Source organism: Neodiprion pinetum, chromosome 3 (assembly GCF_021155775.2).
Source record: "Neodiprion pinetum isolate iyNeoPine1 chromosome 3, iyNeoPine1.2, whole genome shotgun sequence".
Taxonomy (NCBI): Eukaryota; Metazoa; Arthropoda; class Insecta; order Hymenoptera; family Diprionidae; genus Neodiprion; species Neodiprion pinetum.
In genome coordinates this window covers 41,942,250-41,967,949 of record NC_060234.1, presented here as the reverse complement: position 1 = coordinate 41,967,949, position 25,700 = coordinate 41,942,250, and the positions used below count along the sequence as shown (strand labels likewise).

Below are 25,700 nucleotides of genomic sequence, written 5' to 3'. Positions count from 1 at the left end.
CATACCCTTCCATCCACGAAATTGGATTCCTCGTTCAGAAGTTGGAAACTCGCACCATGATATTAGATTCGCAATCGGGAACCCCGAAAACCCTCGCCAAGAATCATCTTACACAAATTAGTCAACATATAACGTATCGTGTTTCATTCATCCTGAAAGGGTCCAAAAGTTTGTCGCTTAGAGATTTCAATACACCTTAATCAAATTATCGGCAAACCTGTACGAAATTCAAATATACACTACCGGAATAGTCAGTTTGCAAGGCTGTATCTGGTGGTTTCAAAATCAAACTAACGTAACCAAGCCGCAAACGACTTTGACGATCTTTGACGGTCTTTGACCTTGTTTTCCACAAGTGATTGGTTGGACAAGCATTGATCACGTATCACAATTTTGCGTCCATAAGAATTGAAAAGTTAGGTTATGTGTCAAGAAAATGGCGTCGACATGCAGATTCTGACGCCACGAAGACGTTGTCCAATAGTGTATACATTAGGGTGGTCCCTATATTGCGTCAAACAAAAAAATCTATAATGAAGCGTGTCAAATCGGTTTCAAATGGTGAAAAAAAAATTAGTCAACTTTTTCAGGTCTTTATTTCACTCCCCTACATTAATTAATTTTTTTCAAAATGACAAATGATCAGATTAGGTAAAAAAAAATAACCTCAACATTAGCACGTCATCGACTGTGATATTACCTAATAGTGTCGACATGTGGATTATTTTATTACAGTGCTGACTAAACGAATGCTAGTGTTTTGTTTCAAATTTTTTTTTCTTCAAATTATGTCTGATTGACAAAACGATTATTTTTTTTTCACTGAAAAGAAGACGAATCTCAATGAATATTCGAGATTGTGGATTTTTTTGCCTACGAATAACTTTGAAACAAAAATACAGTACAAAATATAGTGAATGAGGATATTTTCGAAAAGTTTTAAACTTCCCGCTCAAACAGGGTGACTAGGGGAATGAAATAGGAGTCTGAAAAATATAGGGAATTTTTTTTTTTCACCATTTGGAACCGATTTGACACGTTCAATAGTGAATTTTTTTTTGAACTCCATATAATGACAACCTTAATGTATATACATACGTATCTACAGCATCGCGCATTCCTTTGTTGAAAAAATTCTGAAAAAAATGTCACCGACGCTTTTCCGCGCCAATTATTTTCTCGCTACGTTTCACACTCGACTCGAGTAGAAGAGCGAGACTCAAGACGGTGTTCGGGCCGGTATTTTCCCCGCAGGTAAAGACGACAAGGGTTGGAGCATGTACATCGACCGTCAGAGGTCGTGGTTCATGCACGCCGGCGGTCACGCGCAACGGACTGAGGGCGGCGTGCAGCAGGGATCGACGGTGGGCGTTTTGCTGGACCTGGAGACGACGCACACGCTGCGTTTCTTCGTAAACGACCAGCCGCAGGGCGGCGTGGCCTTCCGCGATCTCTACGGCGTTTTCTACCCGGCGGTAAGCCTGAATCGGGGGGTCTGCGTCACCCTTCACACGGCCCTGGACGTACCTCGGCACCTCCTCGCCACCCACGACGAGTACCTCAACGACATAGTGCAGAGCTAGGGGTACCTAAACGTCCTCAGGAAGGGCCTCCTCGTCGGCCCCGTTGGCACCGCCCAATTTTTCCCCCGATGCAACGCCGCTAATCACAAGGATAACGGATCGTCTGACACCTTGGAGAAAATTATTGAGGAGGAAAATTGACCCCCACTATTATCTTAGGTATGACATTGTACACTCGAGGACAATGAATCTGAGACGGCTAATTTTTTACACTAGACGGTTACGTTGGCAACACTGAGAAACCTGCAGCGCCACAGCCGGCTCAGCGCGAAACGAACTCAATCTCAATAAACGTAACATAACCCATGACCGTCGAATCTAACCTTAAAATACCGCGAGAATAATGACTTGTTGGATTGACACGGTCACGGGTTATGTTACGCTTATTGAGATTGAGTTCGTTTCGCGCTCGCCCAATGTGGCGCTGTAGGTTTCTCTGTGTTGCCAACGTAACTGTCGAGTGGAAAAAATTATCCGTCTGATTGTGAGATTCATGGTTCCCAAGTGTACGTATGATTAGGGTTGTGCGATTCATCCGTTGATCCTTTGAACGTTGTACAATCGTTTATGCGATTAATGGCACAATTTTAGCATACGCATGGTATGTGGGTACACGGTAATAAAATTTATTCCAAATACTGCAACCGCTTCCCCTTTTCTATAAAATAAAAAAGTTAGTTTTCTTTTGTTTGTATGATTTTTTATTGTTTATTCTTTTTATTTTTTTTTTTTTTTTTTTCACCATTCGGATTCTGCATCATTGTTATCTCTAACTTATACCTATAGACATATTTCATGATCCTTGTCATCACGCGCTCAACGGGGTTGTTATTATACTTAAACTTGCTAGTTTTATACCTATGTTTACAATAGACTATGTTTTGCCAGATGTAGCCGTTTTTATAGATACTTGTAACTTTCGATACGTGTATGACTACCTTGAAGGGGGACGTCGTTGAATTTTTACATAATTAACAGTTGAAGTTCTAGAAGAACTTCAAAGAGCTGTTCTTCTTTTTTTCATTATCTCTAATTGATCTCAAGAGCTTTTTGCCAAATTTCTGAACAAGAAAAATCCTCGCGGTCCAAGCTTTTTACATGTATTCAAATACAAACGATTTTTGTACTACGAATATTGACACCGTGATAATTTTTTCTCATCGAAGATTTTCCGTGGAACGTGTTTCAGAAAATTTTACAATCATTGGCCTGCAATGTAATCTTGAAATACAGACTTCGTTTAAGAAACAATAAAACAATGAAAACATATTGCAAATATGTTACGTCAAGGTGGTCATATTTCTGAAATTGTCGAAATATAATTCATTACATATACATATATATATATCATTATATATACATATATATATATATATATATATATACATGTTTTGTATCGTGATTATAAGATTTTTTCACTCGCAATTATTATTGCTATTATTAATAATTATAAAAGACTGTATTTTTCAAACGTAACGATACGTATACGCCACGTACACCACGTGACATTGTACCACAAAGTGATTTTTTGATTTCGATCTATAGGGTACTTAATCATATCGAATTATTATATAGGTAACATAATGATTATTATTATTATTATTATTATTATTATTATCGTTGTTGTATTCTAAAAAGGATATCAGATAGATTTAATATATAGATCATTCATGACAATAGCTAGTCTCTTGTGTTAAACAGCATTCTTAATAACCAGCCGCTTCCAGACACGCCGACCATCAAATGGTGAACATTTCAGAAACTTCAAAAGGCTGTACAGATCTGATTCCTTGTTTTGTATAGGTGTACCAGTTAAAGCCCAACTTGTAGTGCCCTGAGAGCCTGCAAACTGCTTCCGATGTCTCGTTTATATAATTGCGTACTGTATGAGCCACATCAAGTACAAGTCTTTTCCAATTGATCTGGTAGAGGATCTAGGCATCTTCATAATCTTTGCAAATTAAATTATAAGTGGTAATAACTATATCAATTCTGGGCAAACGTCTTGGTTCCTTTACTCCATCAGTTCTATGACCCAGTTCAAGAGATAGTATACTTTGTTTGTTTCACATGATTTTCTGTTTCATCTTATCAATTAAAAGGAAGCGTAGATGAGCACACCACCAATGTACCATCCTTAATTTCGTCATTGACGTCATCATGTGCATCCGTTATAGTTAAAATAATGAGGGCTATAATGGTCAACGTTTCAACCGAACCCACACCATCAGCGAAAATTCCGCCGAAAGGTGTTTACTTCTCTCTCTCCAAAGAAACCATGCGAGAACGTCTCGTTGAAACGGCAAGAGAGAAGCTGTTAGATCTTCTGGATCTCCAACTCGCTCGTCTTCACTTGGACGAGGATTCAATGATCTGTGAAGATCTGCCAGTTCTTCAGCAGTTAAGGCCTGTTCTTTTTGGCCAAGCGGTTTGACATCCATTGGATCAGGAAGTGAAGATTCGTTGGGCCTACTGGGGTATGCTTGTAGACCGAGATTTCATTTCGACCCACACTTGTTGGAAACTGTCGTCCGTATTAGTCAAGATTAAGTTTTTGTCATCGAGGGCCAGATAATTTCTAATCGTAGGCAGCACTGTATCGTAATAAAGCTTCTTCTTTTCACCATATTTAGACGACGCTAATACGTAATTGCAGTTCCCCTCAAATAAAAACACACTATCATCATCATCATCATCATCATCATCATCATCATCACAGTGCATTTCAGTTCCATTGGGCTTTAGTTTATCAGAGCTGTCAGCAGTCACGGAAATAGGCCGAATCTGTTCTTAATCATAGCTTTCATCAAGTATATTTTTTTCGGGGGAAAGCTTATCTGTGTAAATTGGTATATCTGAGGACGAACTACTTTCATCGAGTACTTCGATTTTTCTCAAAATCTGAGGCTCATTTTTCCTAGCTCTAATTGAAGTATCTTCATTGTGTTCATTTTTAATCCCGGCTACCACGTAAGATGATTTATTGCCCCGATATCCAGAATCTTCCGTGGCTCTTGCTCCGCCCTCTCCTACGCGCTGATCCATCTCTTCAAATTATCGACGTCCCACTACACACTTAGACCTGCACTTAGATGCGATTTAATATATATATATGATATACACATACATACACAGTATATATGTATATGTATATGTATACATATATGCCTACAATAAACAAAAGAAAGAATGGAACCATCCAATGTAAAATAAATTCAGCTATAGGTATACATATAATATTATACATTTTTCTAGTCTCTAATAATTAGATGGATAGATTTCACGAAGCGATTGACGCGCTTCTTTGCTTTTTTTTTCTTTGATTACAATTTTTATTTTTGTATTTTTTTTTATCCAACTTGTTTCTTCTTCGGTCGTTCCATTAATGATTTTTATTATTGTTATCATTGTTGTTATTACTGTTATTATTATTATTATTATTATTATTATTATTATTATTATTATTTAAAAAAATCTCCGTATTCCTCGCTGTTTTTTCATTATAGTATTTCTTGATTTTTCGGTACAATATATACAGAAATACAATCAATGTAGGTGAATATCTGACGAGAAGGATCGAGACATTGGACGTATAATTATAATAATATGTATACGTAATTCTAAATATATAATATCTACGAGCATGGCTTAATTAGGTTTGTAAGATTGCGTGTTCTTAATACGTCGCATATTACGAGGACATTGTAAATAAATTGTAAATACTATACATATATATAAAATCAATACAACATCTATATATTTACTATACATATAAATATATGTTACATATGATATATATATACAAATATATGATATATTTGTATGTATGTATAACATCATCATTAGACATTATTGTGTCGATATACAAAAAGACCGACCGCGACCCAACTATTCTACTGTAATAATCCGTAAATGAATAAATGAATAAATGAATAAATTATAGTGAATAATGAAATTTAGAAGGAGAGGAAGGAATGAGAATGCCTTATTTTTCTGCACTTTTTCCTCCGTCACTCTCTTACTTTATTTGTTACACACTTCGTCTGATCCTTCATTCTTTCTTTCTTTCGTTTCGCGCAGATCCTCACCGAATCCGTCCGAAGGGATTTCTGATACGGTGGGACAGGGATTCCTCCCTTTTCCCTGCCTTCCGCAGCCAATTCACGTGTCGTATTATCGATAATACCTGTCAGCCGTTTTGGCTCACAGATCATTTCGCACGTCAACGTCGTTCAACGCCTATACATATATGCAGCCCGCTGTGAAGGATATTCTTTGGATTTTCGTGATGTTCATAAACCGCGAAAAGAACTGCCGGGTTTGTCTTGTTTCTTTCAGGTTCGTCGGAGGCGAAATACAGGGCGCGAAGAGTAAAGTAAAACCGGAAATTCGGGCGAAGTATCGAGCTGGGCATCGATCATGGAATGTGAAAAAAGGAAGTCGGAATCGAAATAAAAAGATCGGTGATGAGAGAAGCCGAACTACTGCGAAGAGCTTTATTGACGCGAGTTTCGGAACTTCGGATAAACCAATCTGTCAAACTCTCAGTCACGTATATATTATACGATTCAGCTTCGCAAAGTTTATCCGTTTTCTTGCCCAGCTGTTCAATAATTCCTGGAACTCTCCGTGAGGTGATACGGTTAAAACGACGTTGTTTCAACGATTCGTTATATCGTTTTTCTTCGTTTATTTCTTACCGGGAATAAAGTTGGTAAGGCATGTAGATCCTGAGATGTAGCGCGATAAAAGCTTTGAAATAAACTCGACTAAACGTCGGACGGAAAAGGGTCCTTTTTGCGTTAATTGAATCGTTGCAGTGGTGAGAATAAAAATAACCGTTGGCATAGCCAGCGGGTTTTATTATCATTATCCTACAAGCTCGCGCCACGTTCTCATCGTTTCTTTCTACTCACACACCGAGTCGTTTCGCAGGGACATAATTTAATTTTAAAACAATAATGGTACATCCGCATCCCACCGGCAGTCCAACTCCTCGACTTGTTTTTAAAACAGTTTTAGCGATTTTATATCGTCTCTACTCGAGTATCTTTCAGCAACAGTCGCTCGACGGTCGTAACCGCAGCCTTAGACTTAAACGCAACTTCTTGATTAGAATTCTAATTGCTATGGTAACGTTTTACGCGGCATAATATAGACCTTCGTTTCACCCTACAAACTTGAATATTTATTTTCCCACGAGCCCGTCGTCGCTGTAGTATATAAATATAATTAACGATCCCACCTAAAACCCGTCACTCTTTTATAGGAGCATCTTCTTTCATCCATTTGACCATCGCCCAAAACCATTACAAGCGACGTGAATCGCGCCGTAAAATTGTATCAGAATATTTGGTAACCGACTTCCGGTGAAAAATCCGTCCCCCGGTATAAGAACGACGATAATAACACCTCGGCGCGATCGCTTCGCGAAGCCATCAGTGAAGCTCTTCATGGTAGCTTCAGCTCGTACATTCAGCGACGCGTAAGAGGCTAATTTCTTACCTTCCCCGCGAAGACGAGATCTTGCCGAATAGTGGTTGATGCACGTAGCTACAGGGGATCCGCCTTTCTATTCTCTTCGTTGGTTCTCCCTCGTGGGGTGCATAGCTCCGAGAAGAGCGAGCATTTACGAGGTGTGCTCATTACGGGAGTAGCACTCGTGCTGATTGCGCCAGCTGCGAACTATGCATCTACTGTATTTACTGCTTACAAGTCTTGGAGGGAAATGAACGTGAGTGATTCGCGAATTGGAATGTTCCAGAATTAATCGTATCCCCGATCATTCTTATTACCATTATTAATACAGTTGCAGTCCGAAAATCGTCGATAGGTACAAAGTTGCGCGGTTACATACCTAGTACGTGATTCGACATGTCGGGTGAACGAATTCGAGCGTTGGTAAGGAATCAAAATGGCCGCCATTGAGACACCTCGAAGAGTGTTTCGCCCGCACGATCGCTACGAGTACTCGCCGGTTGCCGAGGGCTGTTACACGCCGAACGACATGGTGGCAGGAGTAGTTTAGTCGATATTTCGTCTTCGACGAGAGACCGGGGCGGTAGAATTTGGCTCGCAAGTTCTGCCATATACGGGTGTACATGTGCTGCCGTCTGTCGTTCGCATTTACCATTGAACTTCGTCTGTCACAAAGGTGTATGTATTTGAACACGAGAGGTGAAATAAGAAGACAGAATAATAATTTTCGACATTCTTATATTCCTCAAAGGTATAATTCTCATTTAATATATAATATTATTTATACAATATTATATAATATAATTTATACCTGTGAGGTGTAATCTTGGAACAAGATCTTCAATATGTGACGTGAAGTTTACAGCGAATGGAGAGGGACGATTTGATGGAGAAATCTATGCAGCGAAGCGTATCACGAGCGCTGTTATCGGTTATACGCGCGATGAAGATTAGTCGGAACAAGAATATCGCTGCTGCAGGAGGAATATGATCGCTGGGTCCAAAGTGGATGTAAAATATCCTAGGGTAGTCTGCAGGGGTTCCGGGTCGCATCCCCGTCATCTATACGGCTAATGGCATCTCGGGAAATAACGCGGTGAGCGAGAGAGTCGAGGGTTGAAACAGGGATGAAATGGGGGGGAGGAGCAGACGCCCTGTACGCACGTGCATCTGACGTGTAAAGGTAGGTGATTTGCCGAAGAATGTTAGTGGGCACAGTGATAGGCGATTATGCAGGTGTATTAATGTGCATATACAAACATGAAGCTCGGTGAGTTCAGCCCGCGGGCTCAGCTCCGCGCTTTTAAGGGATGTAATTAGGGGTCCTTGTCGATTTTCCCACCCGCGGGGGCGACCTTTTTCCAACCTTTTTGACCCTCCCTAAAAATACCCTTTCCATGTTAAAAATATTATACACGTATACGTATATATAAATAAATATGTATATATATATATATATATATATATATATATATATATATACATACACACATATATAGGTATGTATACCTACAGCCCCGAGGGATGTCGCCTTGATATGCAAAACCATTCGAATGGAATTAGCCTGTCTAAATTCGAAGGAACGTTCTGTCCAATTTTGGGTGAAAATTGTAATTTCCCGTTATCGGATTTCTGGAAAGAATGTAATTTCGACCTGATCAGAGTGTAAAAAATATGTACAAAAACAGTTAGTACAGTACAGCAGGGTAAAAAAAATTTTAAACTGGAACAAATCAAAAAATAGAAGTTTGGAATCAAGAAACAAGATTAGTTTTGACCAAAGTTTATAAGAAAACTGTTCTTTCGGTACGTACGTAGAAAAAAGTCTACTACTGCAAATCTCGATCGATATAGTTCAGTGATATAATTTGAGACGACTAACAATTAGGTATATATTATCGCGTACGTATATTATAACGTGAATGCAAAATTCGTATAGTTTTTCAGACTTCAACGGACGATAACCGATATTTTTCATCAGTCATGAACTCCGCACAAACAGTTTGACATGAATTTTGCCGACAATGAGATAAATCTATTTCGATGTAAAGCGTCAGATCGTTACACGAAATCTGCTGTTTTATTGTTGGATACTTTTTCTGGTTTCTCTGCATTAAAGGGGGGGAGGGGGGGGGGGGCTGGCTGTAAACTCATACGATTATTATATATTCTGTTACCGATTTCAATGAAAAAAATTCTAAAATTTCCTCGAAAATATATATAACAAAGCCGTCCAACTCAAATGGTTCTAAGTACGTACATTTTCTTTGAAAAAAAAAAAAAAAAAATCCCAAAAATAGGTACGATTTTAGATCACCCAAACTGTATCCCCCCCTACGCTTTAAGATGACGTATTTGGTCTTAATTCACCTAAGTTTAAGCACTCTCTCAGTCTTCGTTTCGTGATTCTTTCCTTTTTATACACCACATATCTATCCTCAAGGTTAATTTGACGATTGAGACGTCTGGGTAGAAAAATCACTTTGCGCCCTCTTTCTCGATGTCCGCAGTCCCGTTTTGGGGGGTCCTAGCGCCGTCCTGGGAGTGCTGATTCGTGACTCGTGACTCGCGATGCGCTTCAGGCGTCGTCAGGGTGCAGCTGCAGCAGCGGCGAAGTTTTCCCCAGGAGTCTCGTTACCCCGATAGGCCGTGAAATTGCCTCCGGCGTAGCAGTTTGCAGTGTATAACGCTTTGGCCCCCCCCCTTCGTTACATCATGTACACGCGATGGGTATATTATGTACCTTATACTTCAGGGTATAACGTTCTTCGTTTTATGTACGTACAATACGTATATCTATGATGTACATGGTCAAGCGGCGAAAAGCCGAAGGCTCCGGGCGGCGACCCCTCGTCATTTTGCCTCCCTCGTAAATCAAGTCGTGAACTTCGGTCCCGGCTCCGAAACCTTTACCCTGAATCCTCCCTGAGAACTTGACTTTGGTCAGCCGACCGGCGCTAAACTATACGTTTATAAATAATAATTATCCCTGCATGAAATCAAGTCAGCGCGAAAAAAGCTTTACAAGATTTTGCGTATCGATAGCTTTCGAACCATTATTCCACGACATTTATATGCTCGCAAATTACGATGAGAATTATATGCTGTTACTTTTTCGCAACGCAGATAACATTTTGTCATATGATACGTGAAATCTGAATCCGTAATATTTCATCTGTATTTTTAACGGGAACTGATATTTCAGAATATTCAGAGTTTCCTCTAAGAATCATAATAGTATTAAATGAATCCCTCGGTTTTCGTTGTATTTACATTTGCAAAGAATTTTACTCAGCGAACCCTTGTCGATGATGTAAGTATAAAAGTATTACTTACCAGCCTAAACTCCAACTTCTGATAAAGTATCGGTTACGAATATTCTCTCATCTCTTCGCAACCCAACGTCGAGTAATATTAATACCTCGACTCGCACCAGGAGCCAATTTCCTCATAAAAAGTTTTGGAATAATTGTGGCTTTGTCAGACAGGATCGGACCACAAAGGCGACAATAAAATCGTATAACTTTGCGACTTCTTAATTAACAGGATCGAGCCTGGATAATTACGATGCCGGGGATATATTCCTTTGTTCCCGACGTACAATGCCGGCGGAGCTCGGGATCCGATCAGGTATTTGTCAATTTCCCCATAAGGGGTCCCCGTCTGGTGCAGGACTGTCGAACCAACCCCAGGGGACCATTTATTTCTACGCATATATCTATATATTAAGCTTACGCACGCTAATCGAAGCTTTATTTTTTCGATCTTCTATTCATAAGCGCGAGAGAATTTATACAGATATTCCGTAGGCATGGCTTTAATAATTTGAAGCTTTTGAAAAATTGTTACAATCAAGTTACCAGCGCTAGCATCGAAAAATTATTTTCAACCCGATAACGTTGTGCCTTTTTTTCGTTGAAATACGTATGCACAAGAGCTCCGCTTGTGCAGAAAAATATACTTCTAAATATTTGTAACAAATGAAATTTTGAACAAATCTTTTAACCTCTGATTATCTTGAGCGTAATTTGAGCTCAATATTTTATTAAATATATCATCCAAGTTTCAGTTTCTTTGTCGAAACTCTGAAGGTATTTGAAAACTTTGCGTTATTAAATTTCTGTCCAATCGCTGAAGAGGATCGAATCACGCGAAAATAATCATGGTATAAAACGAGAGGTATTTAAGCGTAGAAAAATTTGACTGACAGCGATGTTTAAAATTTTTTCATATATTTGTTGAAAACATTTTTCCACCGTAGAGAGCTAGGTATAATATATCGCAAAGTGCAAACGATAATAATTAAATTTGTCAAAGTGTCTCGTCGAATATTCAATTCGTCGATAGAAAAATGGAATGAAACGAAATGAGCGAAAAAGCGAGAATAACGAGATCTGCACGCATCAACATCAACGCGAACATCGAGCATCGGTATTTCGGACAATCCGCAGCTTGCGGCCTCCCGGGATATGAGCTTTTAATTTAATTGTTGTTGATTATTTACGCGGTTCGTTGGACCCCCGTATTTACGGGACACGCGACGGGGACCAGAAACGAACTTTACGCGTTTATGTCGGCGAAGTGTGCGTTGCCTGTAGCCGCCAGAGCGATAAAGTGCGCTCGCGCGAAGCTTTCGCTACCGGGTTGGAAGTTGGCTGACTGAAAGCTCGAGGCACGCCAGGCGGCGTTACTACGCCCGAAACGACAAACACCGAAACTGCAACGCCGGATCGATCGGCTCTGGCCTTAGAGGTGGTCGTGCCACTGCCACAACTTCTGTACTTCGTACAGGGTGGCGCATTTTAATTTCCTACCCCAAACTACACCGGAAACTCACTTTTCTCGGATTCGGGTCGAATCGCTTCTCATAAACTGACTCGTGCACCGGGCTGCAATTTACGATTCAACCACATTGGTCGATGTGACAATTCGTGGGTTCAACTTGAAGAATTCACATTCAGAGATAGGTATATCTGACTTGATATTTGGGAATAGCGGAAAAACATTAGAATCGAATCAACGTCAACAGAGTTTTATCACTTTGAACTTTCTAAGTACCTGGAAAGTTTTATCTCATACTCTTAACCCCTTGACTGTTAGTGACATATATATAGGCGGAAAAAAGTCGTGCCACTTTTCTGTCGTGACACTTATGTGGGCGTTTGAGAAAAAAAACATATTTTTACTACGTCGATTTGACTGTGATTTGGCAAATCATCGTTTTTGAGGTCTTTGAATTATAGGAGAAATATGATTTTTTTTTTTTCAACCCAAAAGTAGCACGAAAATATCATTTTCGTCCGACTGCTAAGGGGTTGAGGGGATCTCTAAGTGAAATTCTAGCCCTACGATACATATGTGCTACAAGGCCGCTGATTATTATTGTTATTTATTATAACCGACGAATCTTGATATCAAGTATTTAAAGGAGCAGATACGTTTTTAAGTAAATAAAAACCACTAAAATGCACTTTTTCATACTGGCAAGCTCTTCAATTTCATGTTTTATGACTTCTACTCTCTTGAGATATAGATCTAGAAGTAGCAGAAGTAGCGGAAGTGAGACGGAAAAGTAAAAAAAAAAAAAATAAAATATTTCGTAGTAACGGGGTTTGTATATTCATATAAATTTTCATTCTTCGTTGTTCAAAAATATCATTTTCGAAAATATCCCAGATTTTTCCGAAATTATTTTTCGACATGGGGAATGATTTTATCCAAAAACAAAGAAAGAATAAAAAATAAAAAAAAAATCAGCGGCTTCTCAGCACACATGTATCGTAGGGCTAAAATTTCACTCGCGGATCTCCTTAATGTATTAAATAGTGTCATCCGAATCTGCTCAATTTCATTTCTATTACGTACAGGGATTTTTTGGCATCCTGTGTGTCCACTGTCACTGGCACAAATGACATCGCCAGAGATTACACAGCCGCTAAAGCTTTTGATTCGGACACTGGGGTCCATTTATCTTTAAGAATAAGTCGTCTTCTTCTTTCTCGAGGAGGGAGTAAATGCTGTGAAAAGATTTTCTCAAAGGGTCTAACACATCGAAGGTAGTAAAGGACCAGCGACATCATTCGAACGAGATAAAAAAGGGCCCATCATTCATTTTTCATCATCGATTAAACCTTCGCGTATCGATAACCGAGGTGGCAGGATTAGGTGGAGGCTCGTTTTGATACGAAGAGAAGTTGAAGCAGGATTCGGTTCTCAAGAGTTTGGCAGACTCGTTCGGAAGGGGTTGGGGAGCTTTCGGTATAGTTTCGGGGCCTGGGGACGATCTGCGGGGGGGGGGGGGGGGGGGGGGGGGGGAGTTGGGTGGGGGGAGGGGGGCAGGGATGAGTGCCTGCCCATAGCCAGGGTGGAAAAACAACAGGAAAGTGGAGTTCGATCTCGAACTCGAAACTTGAAAGCCCCGGGAAGCTTTGAGCCCTGAGCTTTATGCTTGAGCTTGAGCTTGAGCTTGATCTTTCCTGGCTCGCAACAGCTCGTTCCGCTCCCTCTTCCAACTCAATACACCGGGGACTTTCTTGCAGGCCTGACTCTACGGGCGATAGGAATGAGACTTCAAGAAACAGAAACGATCCTCGACGTCGGGGCAGCTTTGACGGACGAGCTGTTATGCAGACATTTTTATTTCCTTTCATTTATTTTTTTATTTGTCGTTTTTTGCTATATAGGTACACATGCGACGTAAATTTACATTTTTATGATTTTAGGGGTTGCCCAGGGTCGGAATTTTTCAAAACTCGATTTTTAAAAATTTTATTTTGGTAATATATACATACATATATATATATGTTTAGGTATATACACTGAAAATTTTACATTGATTCGACAAATATTCTCCAAGTTACGCGCACATTTGCAAAGTCGCCCCGGAGCGTTTGAAACTTTGACCGCGTTTTTCTCAAAACTATGTTTTCAAAGTCGGTGAACAAGATTTCTCCGAAACGGTTGAACCCATCAGCCTGAAATTTTTAAACAAGCTTCATGCATATATCGTTCAGTCCTTGATCGAAGGATTTTTTTCTCGCCGGTAAATATTTTGTATTTTATAAAGAAACTAAGGCAAAAATTTTTATGGCAAATCGGATTTTTTTTTTGAGAAGTCGCCATTTTGTTAAAAATTAATATTTTACTTATTACTTCGCCTAAAAATCAGATAATACCTTACATCAACTAGATCTTTTTTATTATTCTTTATTTCGGATAATCCAGGCTATTTAAAAATCATTATTTTTCCAAATAAAAAATATCGGAATGAAGTTCAATGTTGCCCCGACATATATACAAATTATTATGTTAATAAATTGAAATGGCTCTTCATGAAAAGTACTTAAAAATCGATTTTTCAACCTCTTGACCCCTTAAATTTCATTATTCCATGATCCCGAATCACGAAGAGTGCATCGAAATATAAAGCACGGGGTACCTTTGCCACACCTAAGGGCCAGAGAATCATTCAAACTGCGACGTCCTCCATATCCAGGTATATTTATGAGCCCACGTACGTATATACTTATAGGTATGAATGCATGGTGTATGATGTAGTCATGCGGAGGATTCGGGATTGAACGCGTCATTGACTCGCAATTGTATTGCTATACGTTCACGGTTCAGTGCTAGCGAGGCGTCCTTCCGCTGCAAAAAGGGAATTTAGAAGAAAATATTTCCACCCACTCCCGCAGCTCTCGAGGTCTGAAAGTGCGGGGATGAAGAAAAAGAAGAGAAGCGAAAAGATAAAGAGATTCCATCGAAGGACATCGCGCCTTCTTCGCGTCATCCTCTTCTCTCCCACTCTACCATCAATTACCATTTTTAATTTACCTTTTAGCAAAGTGTCTCCCGTCGCTAGCGGACGACTGCAATTATAAGTCGAGGCGTCGAGACGCTTCGGCATCCTCATCCCCCTCAAACTCGTTTTTCTCTTGTATTCATACCTTGGCGGGAAATTCGCCTTGAAGTAGCCACGCAGTCTGGGGTGGTCCTTAAAAAGGTCATATTTGAATTTCGACCGGCTCGCCCTCAAAATCGGCTCCAGATAATTCAAAAATAATTCCCTAATTTATTCACATTTTTATCTTAACTCTAACCCGAGCTCCAAAGAGGGTGGATTCCATTCAACCCTTGCGGCGGCACGTCAAATCTGCTGAACGGATTTAAATGAGATTTGACGTAGAGAGGTTTTTTTGGGTAGCTGATTACGAATCAGGACTCAACGTCAAAAAATTCAAAACGGCGGATCTAATTTGGTGGCGCAGAATCCAAAAAAACATTTCATTTCGATAAAACTCGGTACTCGAGGGTTTTCAAACTCGCTGATTAGGAATCTGATCTCGAAATTAAGAAGTTGAAAATATAATAGTAGATCATATATCACAATATCAAGTGGCTTTTGGGGTTTTGGTCCACCATATTGGGTCCGTCACTTTAAATTTTCAAAGTTAGAGTCCAGCTTCGTAATCAGCGTCCCAAAAAACCCTTTTACACCAGAAAAGTATAAAAAGATTCATTGAGGAAATCCAAGCTCTTGGGGGCACGTGTTGGAGTTGAGATATAAATCTGAAAGCGTTAAGGAATTATTTTTGAATTATGTGAAACCGATTTTAGGGGCGAGCCGGTCGAAAGTAACGTTTTTAAATACCACCCTAAAGTACACCCTGTACGTGGAACGCTGGGCGCGTCTGTAAGTGAGTCTTGACTTTGCAACGAGATTGGCAAACCCTTCTGCAGTGAGCGGCTCGAGTTACCGAAGTTGGTAGTCGTAGAAGCCGGCAAAGTGGGTGCAGACTTCTAAAACACTATACCGAGGCCGCTTTTGCCTCGTCGACGTATCCCGTGTGCTTATAATTCAAGAGGCCAAATTTCCGTGCACAGCTCTGTAAGTTATCAAATTTTGAAATTCCCATCTCACTCTCGCCGTTTCATAATTCACGATCCTTTCGGGCGGCTAGCGAGAAGCAAGCAAACATGGCGCCGCGTTCAGCAGCTCTTCGCAACGATACTTACAAGGAATAATACAAGAGAACCTGCAAGAGCTAAAGTGATTAGCACAGAGAACGGCGCAGTACTCGGAGACGCACGAAACTGTCTCGACTCCATTTAGCGATCCTTGCTAATGGACCAACGAAACGAGTCGAGGCTTGGATCTTATACGTATGGATAAGACGGCGCGATTCTTGCCTACAGCGTGGATCTTCTCTCTGGGATCACCACTAACGATAAATTCGGTTGTCGACGGTAGAAACGTGTCGGTTCATCATTTTGTTTTTTGTTTTTTTTTAGAAGAAGAAAGGTGTACGAGAAGGAGAAAGCAAATGTCGTTGAGTGTGCGCGGGTGTCTCATGTCGGTGAATCGTGGATATTACCGCACGTAACGTGGATAGGGTTCTTGATTAACACTGATAAACTGCTTGTAATAACACTTTATTCATTAATGACGCGTAACGTATCTGCTGGATATTTTATAATATGTGTATCATGAACTGTGTACTTATTACATAGATGGGCATGTTAGTTTTCAATGTCTAACTACATTGTAGGTTATCTATTTTATACTACGTATTACATAAATGGGCATGTTAGTTTTCAGTGTCTAACTGTATTGTAGGTTGTCTATTTTATACTACGTATTAAACAAATAGGCATGTTAGTTTTCAGTGTCTAACTGTATTGTAGGTTGTCTATTTTATACTACGTATTAGACAAATGGGCATGTTAGTTTTCAGTGTCTAACTGTATTGTAGGTTGTCTATTTTATGCTACGTATTAGACAAATGGGCATGTTAGTTTTCAGTGTCTAACTGTATTGTAGGTTGTCTATTTTATGCTACGTATTAGACAAATGGGCATGTTAGTTTTCAGTGTCTAACTGTATTGTAGGTTGTCTATTTTATGCTACGTATTAGACAAATGGGCATGTTAGTTTTCAGTGTCTAACTGTATTGTAGGTTGTCTATTTTATGCTACGTATTAGACAAATGGGCATGTTAGTTTTCAGTGTCTAACTGTATTGTAGGTTGTCTATTTTATGCTATGTATTACATAAATGGGCATGTTAGTTCTCAGTGTCTAACTACATTGTAGGTTGTCTATTTTATACTACGTATTACACAAATGGGGATGTTAGTTTTCAGGGTCTAACTACATTGTAGGTTGTCTATTTTATACTACGTATTAGACAAATGGGGATGTTAGTTTTCAGGGTCTAACTACATTGTAGGTTGTCTATTTTATACTACGTATTACATAAATGGGCATGTTAGTTTTCAGTGTCTAACTATATCGTAGGTTGTCTATATTACACTGTACGTCTACGTCCGATCCACTTCGATCAGTTTACATTCTCGAAAGGAAGACAAACGGTGACTGAGTCTGGTGTCAGACTTCGATGTGTGGGATTCGTTACTGCAGGCAATCGGAGGTGATTAATTAGGTATATTATTCCTCGCACTGCAGGGGTAAGTGAGGCCGTCGCAAGTTTCCATCAGCATGTATACATATATACGTACAAATGCATCAGATATCTGTGTGAAACATACCGTGACGCACGTACAACAAGCAACCACTATACCCTGAATAATTCACTCCTTATTGTCACTGTTTAGTATTGTATCGAGTTATAATTAAGCCGACGAAGGTTATAACGTGTTCCTAAGTGCGAATACAAGCCTCTATCTTTCACCTAACTGCGACACGGTTTTCGTTTCATCCCTTTATTGGTCCTCAGGGCTTAACCACCTCCGGTATTCACGAGAAAGGGCGGATATTTCGAAACAGGAAGTTACACCAGCGAGGGACGGAAATTGTAAATGTGCGAAATGGTAACGGGGACGCACCTTGAGTAGACAATTGAAGCTAATTTTAAATTAAACTTCTTAGTCGTTACTGATTGACATATTGAGGACCGTACAGTCCAGTAAAAAAATCTGGCAAACGAAAATAATGGTAAAATTAAGGGGGTCAATTTATTTAAATTGAATTAACAGAACCTCATCTCGATATAGAAAGATATCAAAGATCGTAAATTCGAGTGGAGAAAGTTTAATGACTATTTTTAAAAGATCATATTATTGTTCCATTTTTTTATAACTTTAGAATCGTATTGTTTGGTGAATTTCGATGGATTTTGAAAAACAGTAAAACTAATCGTTATCAGATTCGCCAAATATAGCGATCAAATGTGACGAAAGAAATGTCATGTTCTCCACCAAAGACTTTAAGGGGGTAAAACCACCGTTACATTTTTTATATCTCGTTATGAGAAAACTTTTCTAGTTGGATTTGTTTAAAGAGTATTATACCAAATCGCCCCTTGACATGCCTTACTTTGGAGGATAGTTTCACCACCTTAAAGTCTTTAATGGAATTTGAAAAAAAAAAAAAAAAAATACATGTCGTTTATAGTTTTTAGTCTACTATAACATACTACAAAAGAAATCAAACCGGATATACCGATCCGGAATACCTCACTTGTGAGTAAAACCATATTGATTTGAATCAATGAAACATTTCTTTCGCCGTAACCGGAAAATTTGAGTCATTTTTTTCTCTGCTCGGTAAACGGAGAATGCGTGACGCGAGGGGCTTCGGGAATCACCGTTTATATGGTTCGGCACCCTGCAACTTCAAGAGCTGTGCGGATATATATTTCTTCGGCCAGTTTCTCGCCAGCTCTGAGAGAAGTATTTCATCCCGCCATTCCGAGAGATTAATTCGAGCGAACGCGTTGGACACGCAGCTTCACGCAACGCGGCGAGTGGCGCCCGTCAGTTGGCGTCAAATATTCCGGATACTTTCCGTGCCTGGACTCCGATATGCGGTGCCCGACGACCCGCGAAAAAGATTAAATTCACCTCGCTTCGCGTTCCAATTTTATCCGGGGGATGTAAAAACCGAACGAAACAATTCCCGGCCGCGTGTTTCGCCAAATCTTTTCTTCTCCCTTTTCGTTTACTAGAAATCGGTCTTACAACGAGAACCCGCTGACTTCGATTTCGGTGTCAATTAAATTACACCGCCTCGCATGTTCATTTTCTCGATCTTTTTCTCGTCAGGATTACTCCAAGGGGGAAAGATCGGAAGGACAAAAAGCGGAGAAGCTTTTCAGGCTCGATGGTCAGGGTGGCCACACACCTCCGGAAAACCTTGAATTGTCAGGAAAATTTTAACTTGGTCATGGAAAAAACTGGAATACTATCAGTTTTCTGTCATGGGAATTAATAATGATTTTTTGAGGTAAGAAGTTTAGATTTATGCGTCCAGAAAAAAAATCGGCTTAAATTGGCTTTTTTGTACATTGTATTTTGTTTCAATTCGAATTGAATTTGAACCGAATACAGAGCTGAATGATTTAGGTTTTAGTAACTTACCAGAACTGGGAAAACGTCAGGAAAAAATAGATCTTAGATTCTGGAGGGCCTGGAAATGACGTGGAATTTTATTCCTAAAAATTTGTGGCCACCTTGGACGGGGTAATGTGAAAATTACCTTGATTTATGACCGGGCGTCTTGAGAATTTGGCATTGTGTATAAAAAGTTATCGGGAGTGGATCAGCGGCGATTAATTTTACCAGTTGGAAGCTGTGCAGGGATGATTTGCGCGACGGTTTCCTGCCGGGGGAAAACGGCAACGTTCCAAATTGCAGGTCTACGAACGTTCTAATTAACCTCGGAAATCTAGAACTCCCGTTTACACGCGTAATTCCCCTCGACGAAAAGATCGGAGATGTCGCAGTAGCGGCGGAAAATGCGAGAGCTGATTAGGGTCTTGAGTACAGCGGGACGGGATTTTGTACCAAGAGGTAATTTCACTCGAGGCAGTCATTTATGTACCCACTGCTGAACAAAATACACCGACTCTGATGTTCCCAGAGTTTATATTCTTCATGAATAAATAACCTGATGAAAAGTTTTCAACGAATTCAACATTTGATCCTGATTCCATTTATAGAAAAGTAAGATTCACGAGAGATTTCGCGTTTCAATTCGATTCTATTCGGTGTATTTTTATATTGAATTCACTGCTTCGTTGTACGCGTATAATAGTACGTTTCAAAGGGATTGACACAACAAGATACGAAACGTAAGAGATCAGCTCTGAAACGGATGTGTCGGAAAATAAGCTGAAAAAATTCTTAAGGCTGGCGGGGAATTTCGAGCCTTCACAAGCGATTATTTCGAAGTACGATAAGCCCAGGGGATGAAGGATTGTAATTTATAAGTGAAGCGAAGCAGTGTTATCCTGAAAGGATCGCGTAGCGTGATTCTCCGCAGATTTAACAGCGAATTTTTTGAATACATAACGGAATAACAGCCTTCGCTTCAAAAGCTTCAGTTCAAGGTAGCTGAGACGGATTCTTCTCACAGAGTCTGACTTTTACCCGATTATACATCAAAGAACGCGGTATAATATACCCGGATTAAATAGCGTCGTCATTTCCCTGGAAACAGCTGATAATTTTGTGAAGAACAGTCTGAGGCAAAAATTAATGAGGATAATAATTAATAAATCGATCGAAACCGCGTTCGAATTATCGAAAACAGCCGTCCGATCATGGTTTGCGGCTTTCGCAATTACTTTCACGAAATATGATTCCAGTATCGGCCAAATTGCGCGCCTCTGTCACACGCTCTGAAATCGAACGTACGGGACTTAACGCGCACGTAAATTCAACCTGCAGCAAATTGCAACACGTATATTGTGCGTGCGATTCCCTCTCGACAATTCGACTCTCCGGTAGGTGCATAAAACCCACTTGTTCACAAAGCCATCAGTTTCTCCCACATGCGCCTAAATTCCAAATGAGCCGTATAATGAAAGTCTGTGATTTGTCACGGTGAAACGGTGAAACTAATAAAAAAAAAACTTGAATGTTTTTTGGTCGAGTAATATTTTACCATCATTTACCACGTGACTTAACCTCAATTACCGGAAATTAAAACTAGCAAATAACGAAACGGATGCAGTAGACCGATTTAACAGTTTATCTTACAGACTGATAAGAAATCGTCCGTAGAGTAAAGTGAAAACTCTAAAGCGGCCACTACATAGAATAGTTTTTATGGACCACCTAAAAGAGGTCATTCATGTTTGCAAAACATGAATACATCATAACCTAAAACCAACGATCATCGATTTCTTCTCGTTAAAACGGCTAAAAACGAATGTTGAGGTTATGTTTCCTAGGCTGAAAAGATCTCGTAGGTACGTCAAGATATTACCTATCTCAAAAGCACTGAGTTGTTCCATAATGAAAATCACCGGTTCACCGTAACGCAAGTGATAAAATTTCAGTATACGGCCATATTTTTTGCGAATGACCTAAGAAAGTTCGTTCATCTTTGCAAAACTATATTCATAACCTAAAACCAACGATCATCGATTTCTTCTCGTTAAAACGGCTAAAAATGAATGTTGAGGTTATGTTTCCTAGGCTGAAAAGATCTCGTAGGCACGTCAAGATATTACCTATCTCAAAAGCACTGAGTTGTTCCATAACGAAAATCACCGATTCACCGTAACGCAAGTGATAAAATTTCAGAATATGACCAGTGGACTATTGTGGCTGTGAAACGTGGGAAAATTTGAGGGTGAAAATTGGCGATATACTAAATGGACATAGTTACATACATGTATAGTATGCAGGCACGTGGGTGTGTAGGTACCTGTAATAACGACGGCGAAACTTCAGACCCTTTTGCAGAAATTACGCCGGGGGTGGAGGAGGTTCGATATATTGTGATATAGAGGGGCCGAGAGGCTTCCTTTGATCTTGGTAAGTCGCTCGTTAATGCGATTTCTCTCCGTCAATTTGTTGCCTAGGTAAATCAAGCGCAGGGAAATTACAAGCAGTAGCCAACCCGCCGCATCTCCCTTTTCCTCCACGCCCTTGTAGGATTCTTCAAACGGTCCAATAAAGAGTCCTTGAACATTTTCGACGCTCCTCCTTATTTCACTATTTTTATTACCGCTCGCGTGGGAAACGCCGAGGAATGTATATAATACAGATTTTTTACACGACCTAAACGCGTTCTCAAGATTCATTATTTTTTGGCTCGGCAGATTTCCCTTCTTCTTGTGGTGGTTTACTTTTCTGCTTTGTTTCTTTCATTTTCTAATTTTCTCTCTTCAAGAAGAACAATCTTTCCTCGCTTATCTTTACCCGCTTGAAATTACCCCGAGATTTTACGAGTATAGCGACGAGAATAGACTTAATACTGACAATTTGTTACGATGATTTCATTTTTCATTGTAGGCGGAATATCAAACGTGAATTTTATGCCTTCGTTGAATAACCGAATCCTAAAATTCGGGACTTGCTGATGATGAATTTTCCCGATGTAACACGGGGTGGCCATGATATTGAAAATTCAGCGAATTTCCCGATTTGGATAGGGTGATTTTTTTTTTTCATCTCGAACCCGTTCCTAAAAATAAAGCTGTACGATCTCAGAGGGTTTTTATTACTTCCTGTACCTTCTGGCTGGTAATATTCGATACAACGGACAGTTTTTCATTCGTTACAAGGATCAAGATTGGCTAAATATAAGCCGTCGAGTTCGCCCTTTTTTCTCTTCAACCGCACAACAATAATGGGGCATAAAAGAGGTATAATATTTTCGTTTAAACATATCAAGGGATCCTTGATATCTCGAGACCCTCTGAGCGAGCTGAGAAATTTTATTCGGCTCACGTAAAAGGTAGATCCGACTTCTCCCGGCCCTCGGAGCTTCGGTGCCGAACAACTTTTGCGAGGAATGTAGAACTCGTGTATACGTTATATAAATACCTACCTAAATATTTTTTGCTATTCGGAGCTGCGATTTATTCTGTCGAGATTTATTAAAAATTGGCTCTATTAGATTGAAATAATGTGCAAGCGATGAAATTGGTCGGTGAATAAATAAACTTTTGAGAGACGGGAAGTTCATTGAAACGGCGAGAACACTTCGCCTGCTGTTTCAAGACGTGGGATGAACTACTTTTTGTTCCTCTTCTCTCTTATCAATCTTGCAAATCACGGTTTCGCTTAAACCACGCCAGGTTTATAACCGGGTTTTTTTTTTACTTGTGATACCAGCTGTGCAGATTACTTTCTGTTAAAAAACAAATTGCTACCAAACGAAAAAAGACCGAAGGTGTTGAGTTTCGAAATATGATCATGTATAAAGTTGCGCAATAACGATACTTCTAAAAAAATGTATAATTACAAATTAATCTTACGAACTTAAAGCGCATTTAAAGAGACACTTGGTTCGATTATGGGCGACATTTTATTTCAAATTCTTCATCATAAACAAATCTCCGCCCAAAATTTTTCTATCATCAGTTGTTCTCTTCTCGAGAAATTCTTTCGGCGATAACAAATCGTCGTAATGCATTTTCGACGTAGAAAAATCGATATTTCTGGATTTATTGCGCCATCGGATCTTTTTTCTTGTAATTGTGGTAAGCTTCGATGGTTTTCGGTGATCGAAAGAATGTTCAAACCAGAAAGGGTAATGAAACGGAAAAAGGAAGGGGGAGCGAGAGTGCGGAAAATTGCGGTATTCATCTTAGTTTCAAAATTATACATCGGTATTCAACGGAGTCTTTTCCCACAGTAACCGCAACAACTCAAGTGTTTATAATCGCCTCTTCGTGCTCATGAAGAAAGGGGAATAAAGACGGAAAAAGAGAAGGTGAAAAAAAAAAGAAAAAAAAATTGAGAAATTACAGGAACCGCGACGTCTTTTCACGGAGCTAAATAATTAATTTCCATTTCCGCACAACGTCGCTTCTTAAACCTTGTAAGCGATTCTTGTTGCTTTTTCGTTCTTTTCTTTACGCCTTCTTCTTTTACGCCGGCATTATAAAGTCATTTTCTTGTACCGCCACTAATTACGCGTAGTGTAGGTAAAATAAACATAGCTTCGTACCTTGGTAAAATTTAGGCAAAAAAAAAAATACAACAAAAAACAAAGAAAAAACAATACACGATATTTTCACTTCTTGTTCGGGATAAAAGTTTGTTTTAATGTTATTCAACGTTTGTAACAGTTCAGGAAGTATTAATGCGCGTTTTAATTTAGTTTAAAGTTTTTATTGGTATAAGTTTATGTATGTAGTTAATGTTGAACTTCTGAAAAATTGTTGATAAAACGAACGTCTGAACTGCAAATTTTTGGAAATTTTCTTCGGTGAAACTTATTCCAGAAAACAGATCGAAGTATTTGCAAAAACAACGCGCAGACATTTTTTTTCTCCCTAGCGCTGAGAGGATGTTCCAAACTCTCTTCAGCGGCGAATTCGTTCGCGCAATATACAAGCGGAAGAGTAAAACGAGCAAGGAAATGTCGCGCGTTGGTTATTTCCGGCTGCGTTGCTTAAGGCGGCAGTTCCACCGTTCCGCCAGTCACCTTAAGCGGTATTACGCCCGGGAAGCGAGGAGATTGACACTGGGATTCCCCGAGCTCGAAGCGCAACTCGCTTCACGCAGCCTCTCAGAAACGAATTCATCGTTCGCGATTTCCCGCCTAAATCGCGACGAACGCCGCGCATGTGCAGCGTCGCGACGCGCGAACCAAATCATCTTTTTATCATCGGTGAAATCGTACGCATTAGGTGGAGTGACTCGGATCCAGAGAAGCGATTCGGTTCAACATCCGAACGATATTTTTCCCTTCCCCTCCAGGTTACGCGAAATATTGTCGTTACTGACGATTCTTGAAGATTTCTGTTTTTCAGCGCACGTCATTTTGACAAGAAAAACAAAAAATTTAATCAGTCACATCGTCGCTTATCTGATTTCAGAAGAAATTGCAGGTATAGCATTCCTTTAACAGGGGGTGAAGTCTGTTTTTGATAGGGATTTTTTTTTTTTTTTGTATCCTATATGTGCAATATCTAACTCTGCAATCTCAGACTATTATAAATTTGAAGTTTATTGCTAAGTATTAAGCATGCGATGTGTACGAAAAAGTGTTTGCAAAACATATTTGAGACCAATATGATACAAGCCTTCTGGTGAAAATATCAATGTTCACTTTCAAGTATTCTATGATAGGCTGTTTATTAAATTTAAAACTTGATATCATTCTAATCCATTTTTGTGTTCGAGATTGAAAATAGTATGTTTGGCTGCTTCATGGTAGTGTAAAAAATTAAAGAATGTATTTTAGAAGGATGCTAGTAGGTTTCAGAATATGAAAAAAAAATACCTAAGCGACTCTTTCTTTCACGTGAGATAAAGAAATCGTATGAAAATCGGTGAAGTCATTTCAAAGCAGAAACGACATTAAAAAATTGTGTTGATCAACATTTCGAATGGTTAAAAGTTTAAAAAACAAAGTCGAAGAGACCATTGTGTTAGATTTTGTCAGTAGACATGGCCTGAGAATTGTGCATGATTTGGATGGTGTCGATAACTTCCTCGGAATTTTCTGAAATTATAACCCCAATCGAAATTCGAACCATTTGGACGTTTGACTGTTCGAACTGATAACCTTCTAGACAACAGTCGATATAAATTTTAATCACGAAGTAAACATTTTTGAAGAGGACTGGCTCAGCCAGAAAACCATGCGGGATCGGTTATCGGATGTTCACGCTACGGAACAACTCGACTCGAGAGCCCTGAAGAATGCTCTCGG

The 25,700-nt window shown here is 39.5% G+C and overlaps 1 protein-coding gene across 2 annotated transcripts in view; it reads left to right on the top strand.

Moving 5' to 3' along the window:
* Trim9 (E3 ubiquitin-protein ligase Trim9) overlaps window positions 1-5,031 on the top strand; it is a 57,100-nt gene extending 52,069 nt beyond the window's left edge. For both annotated transcript variants that reach the window (XM_046618510.2, XM_046618511.2), the window contains one exon: window positions 1,255-5,031. In XM_046618510.2, coding sequence (XP_046474466.1) covers window positions 1,255-1,583 — 329 coding nt within the window. In that variant the 3' untranslated portion in view covers window positions 1,584-5,031. The remainder of the gene's footprint in view (window positions 1-1,254) is intronic.
* Window positions 5,032-25,700: the final 20,669 nt, after the last annotated feature.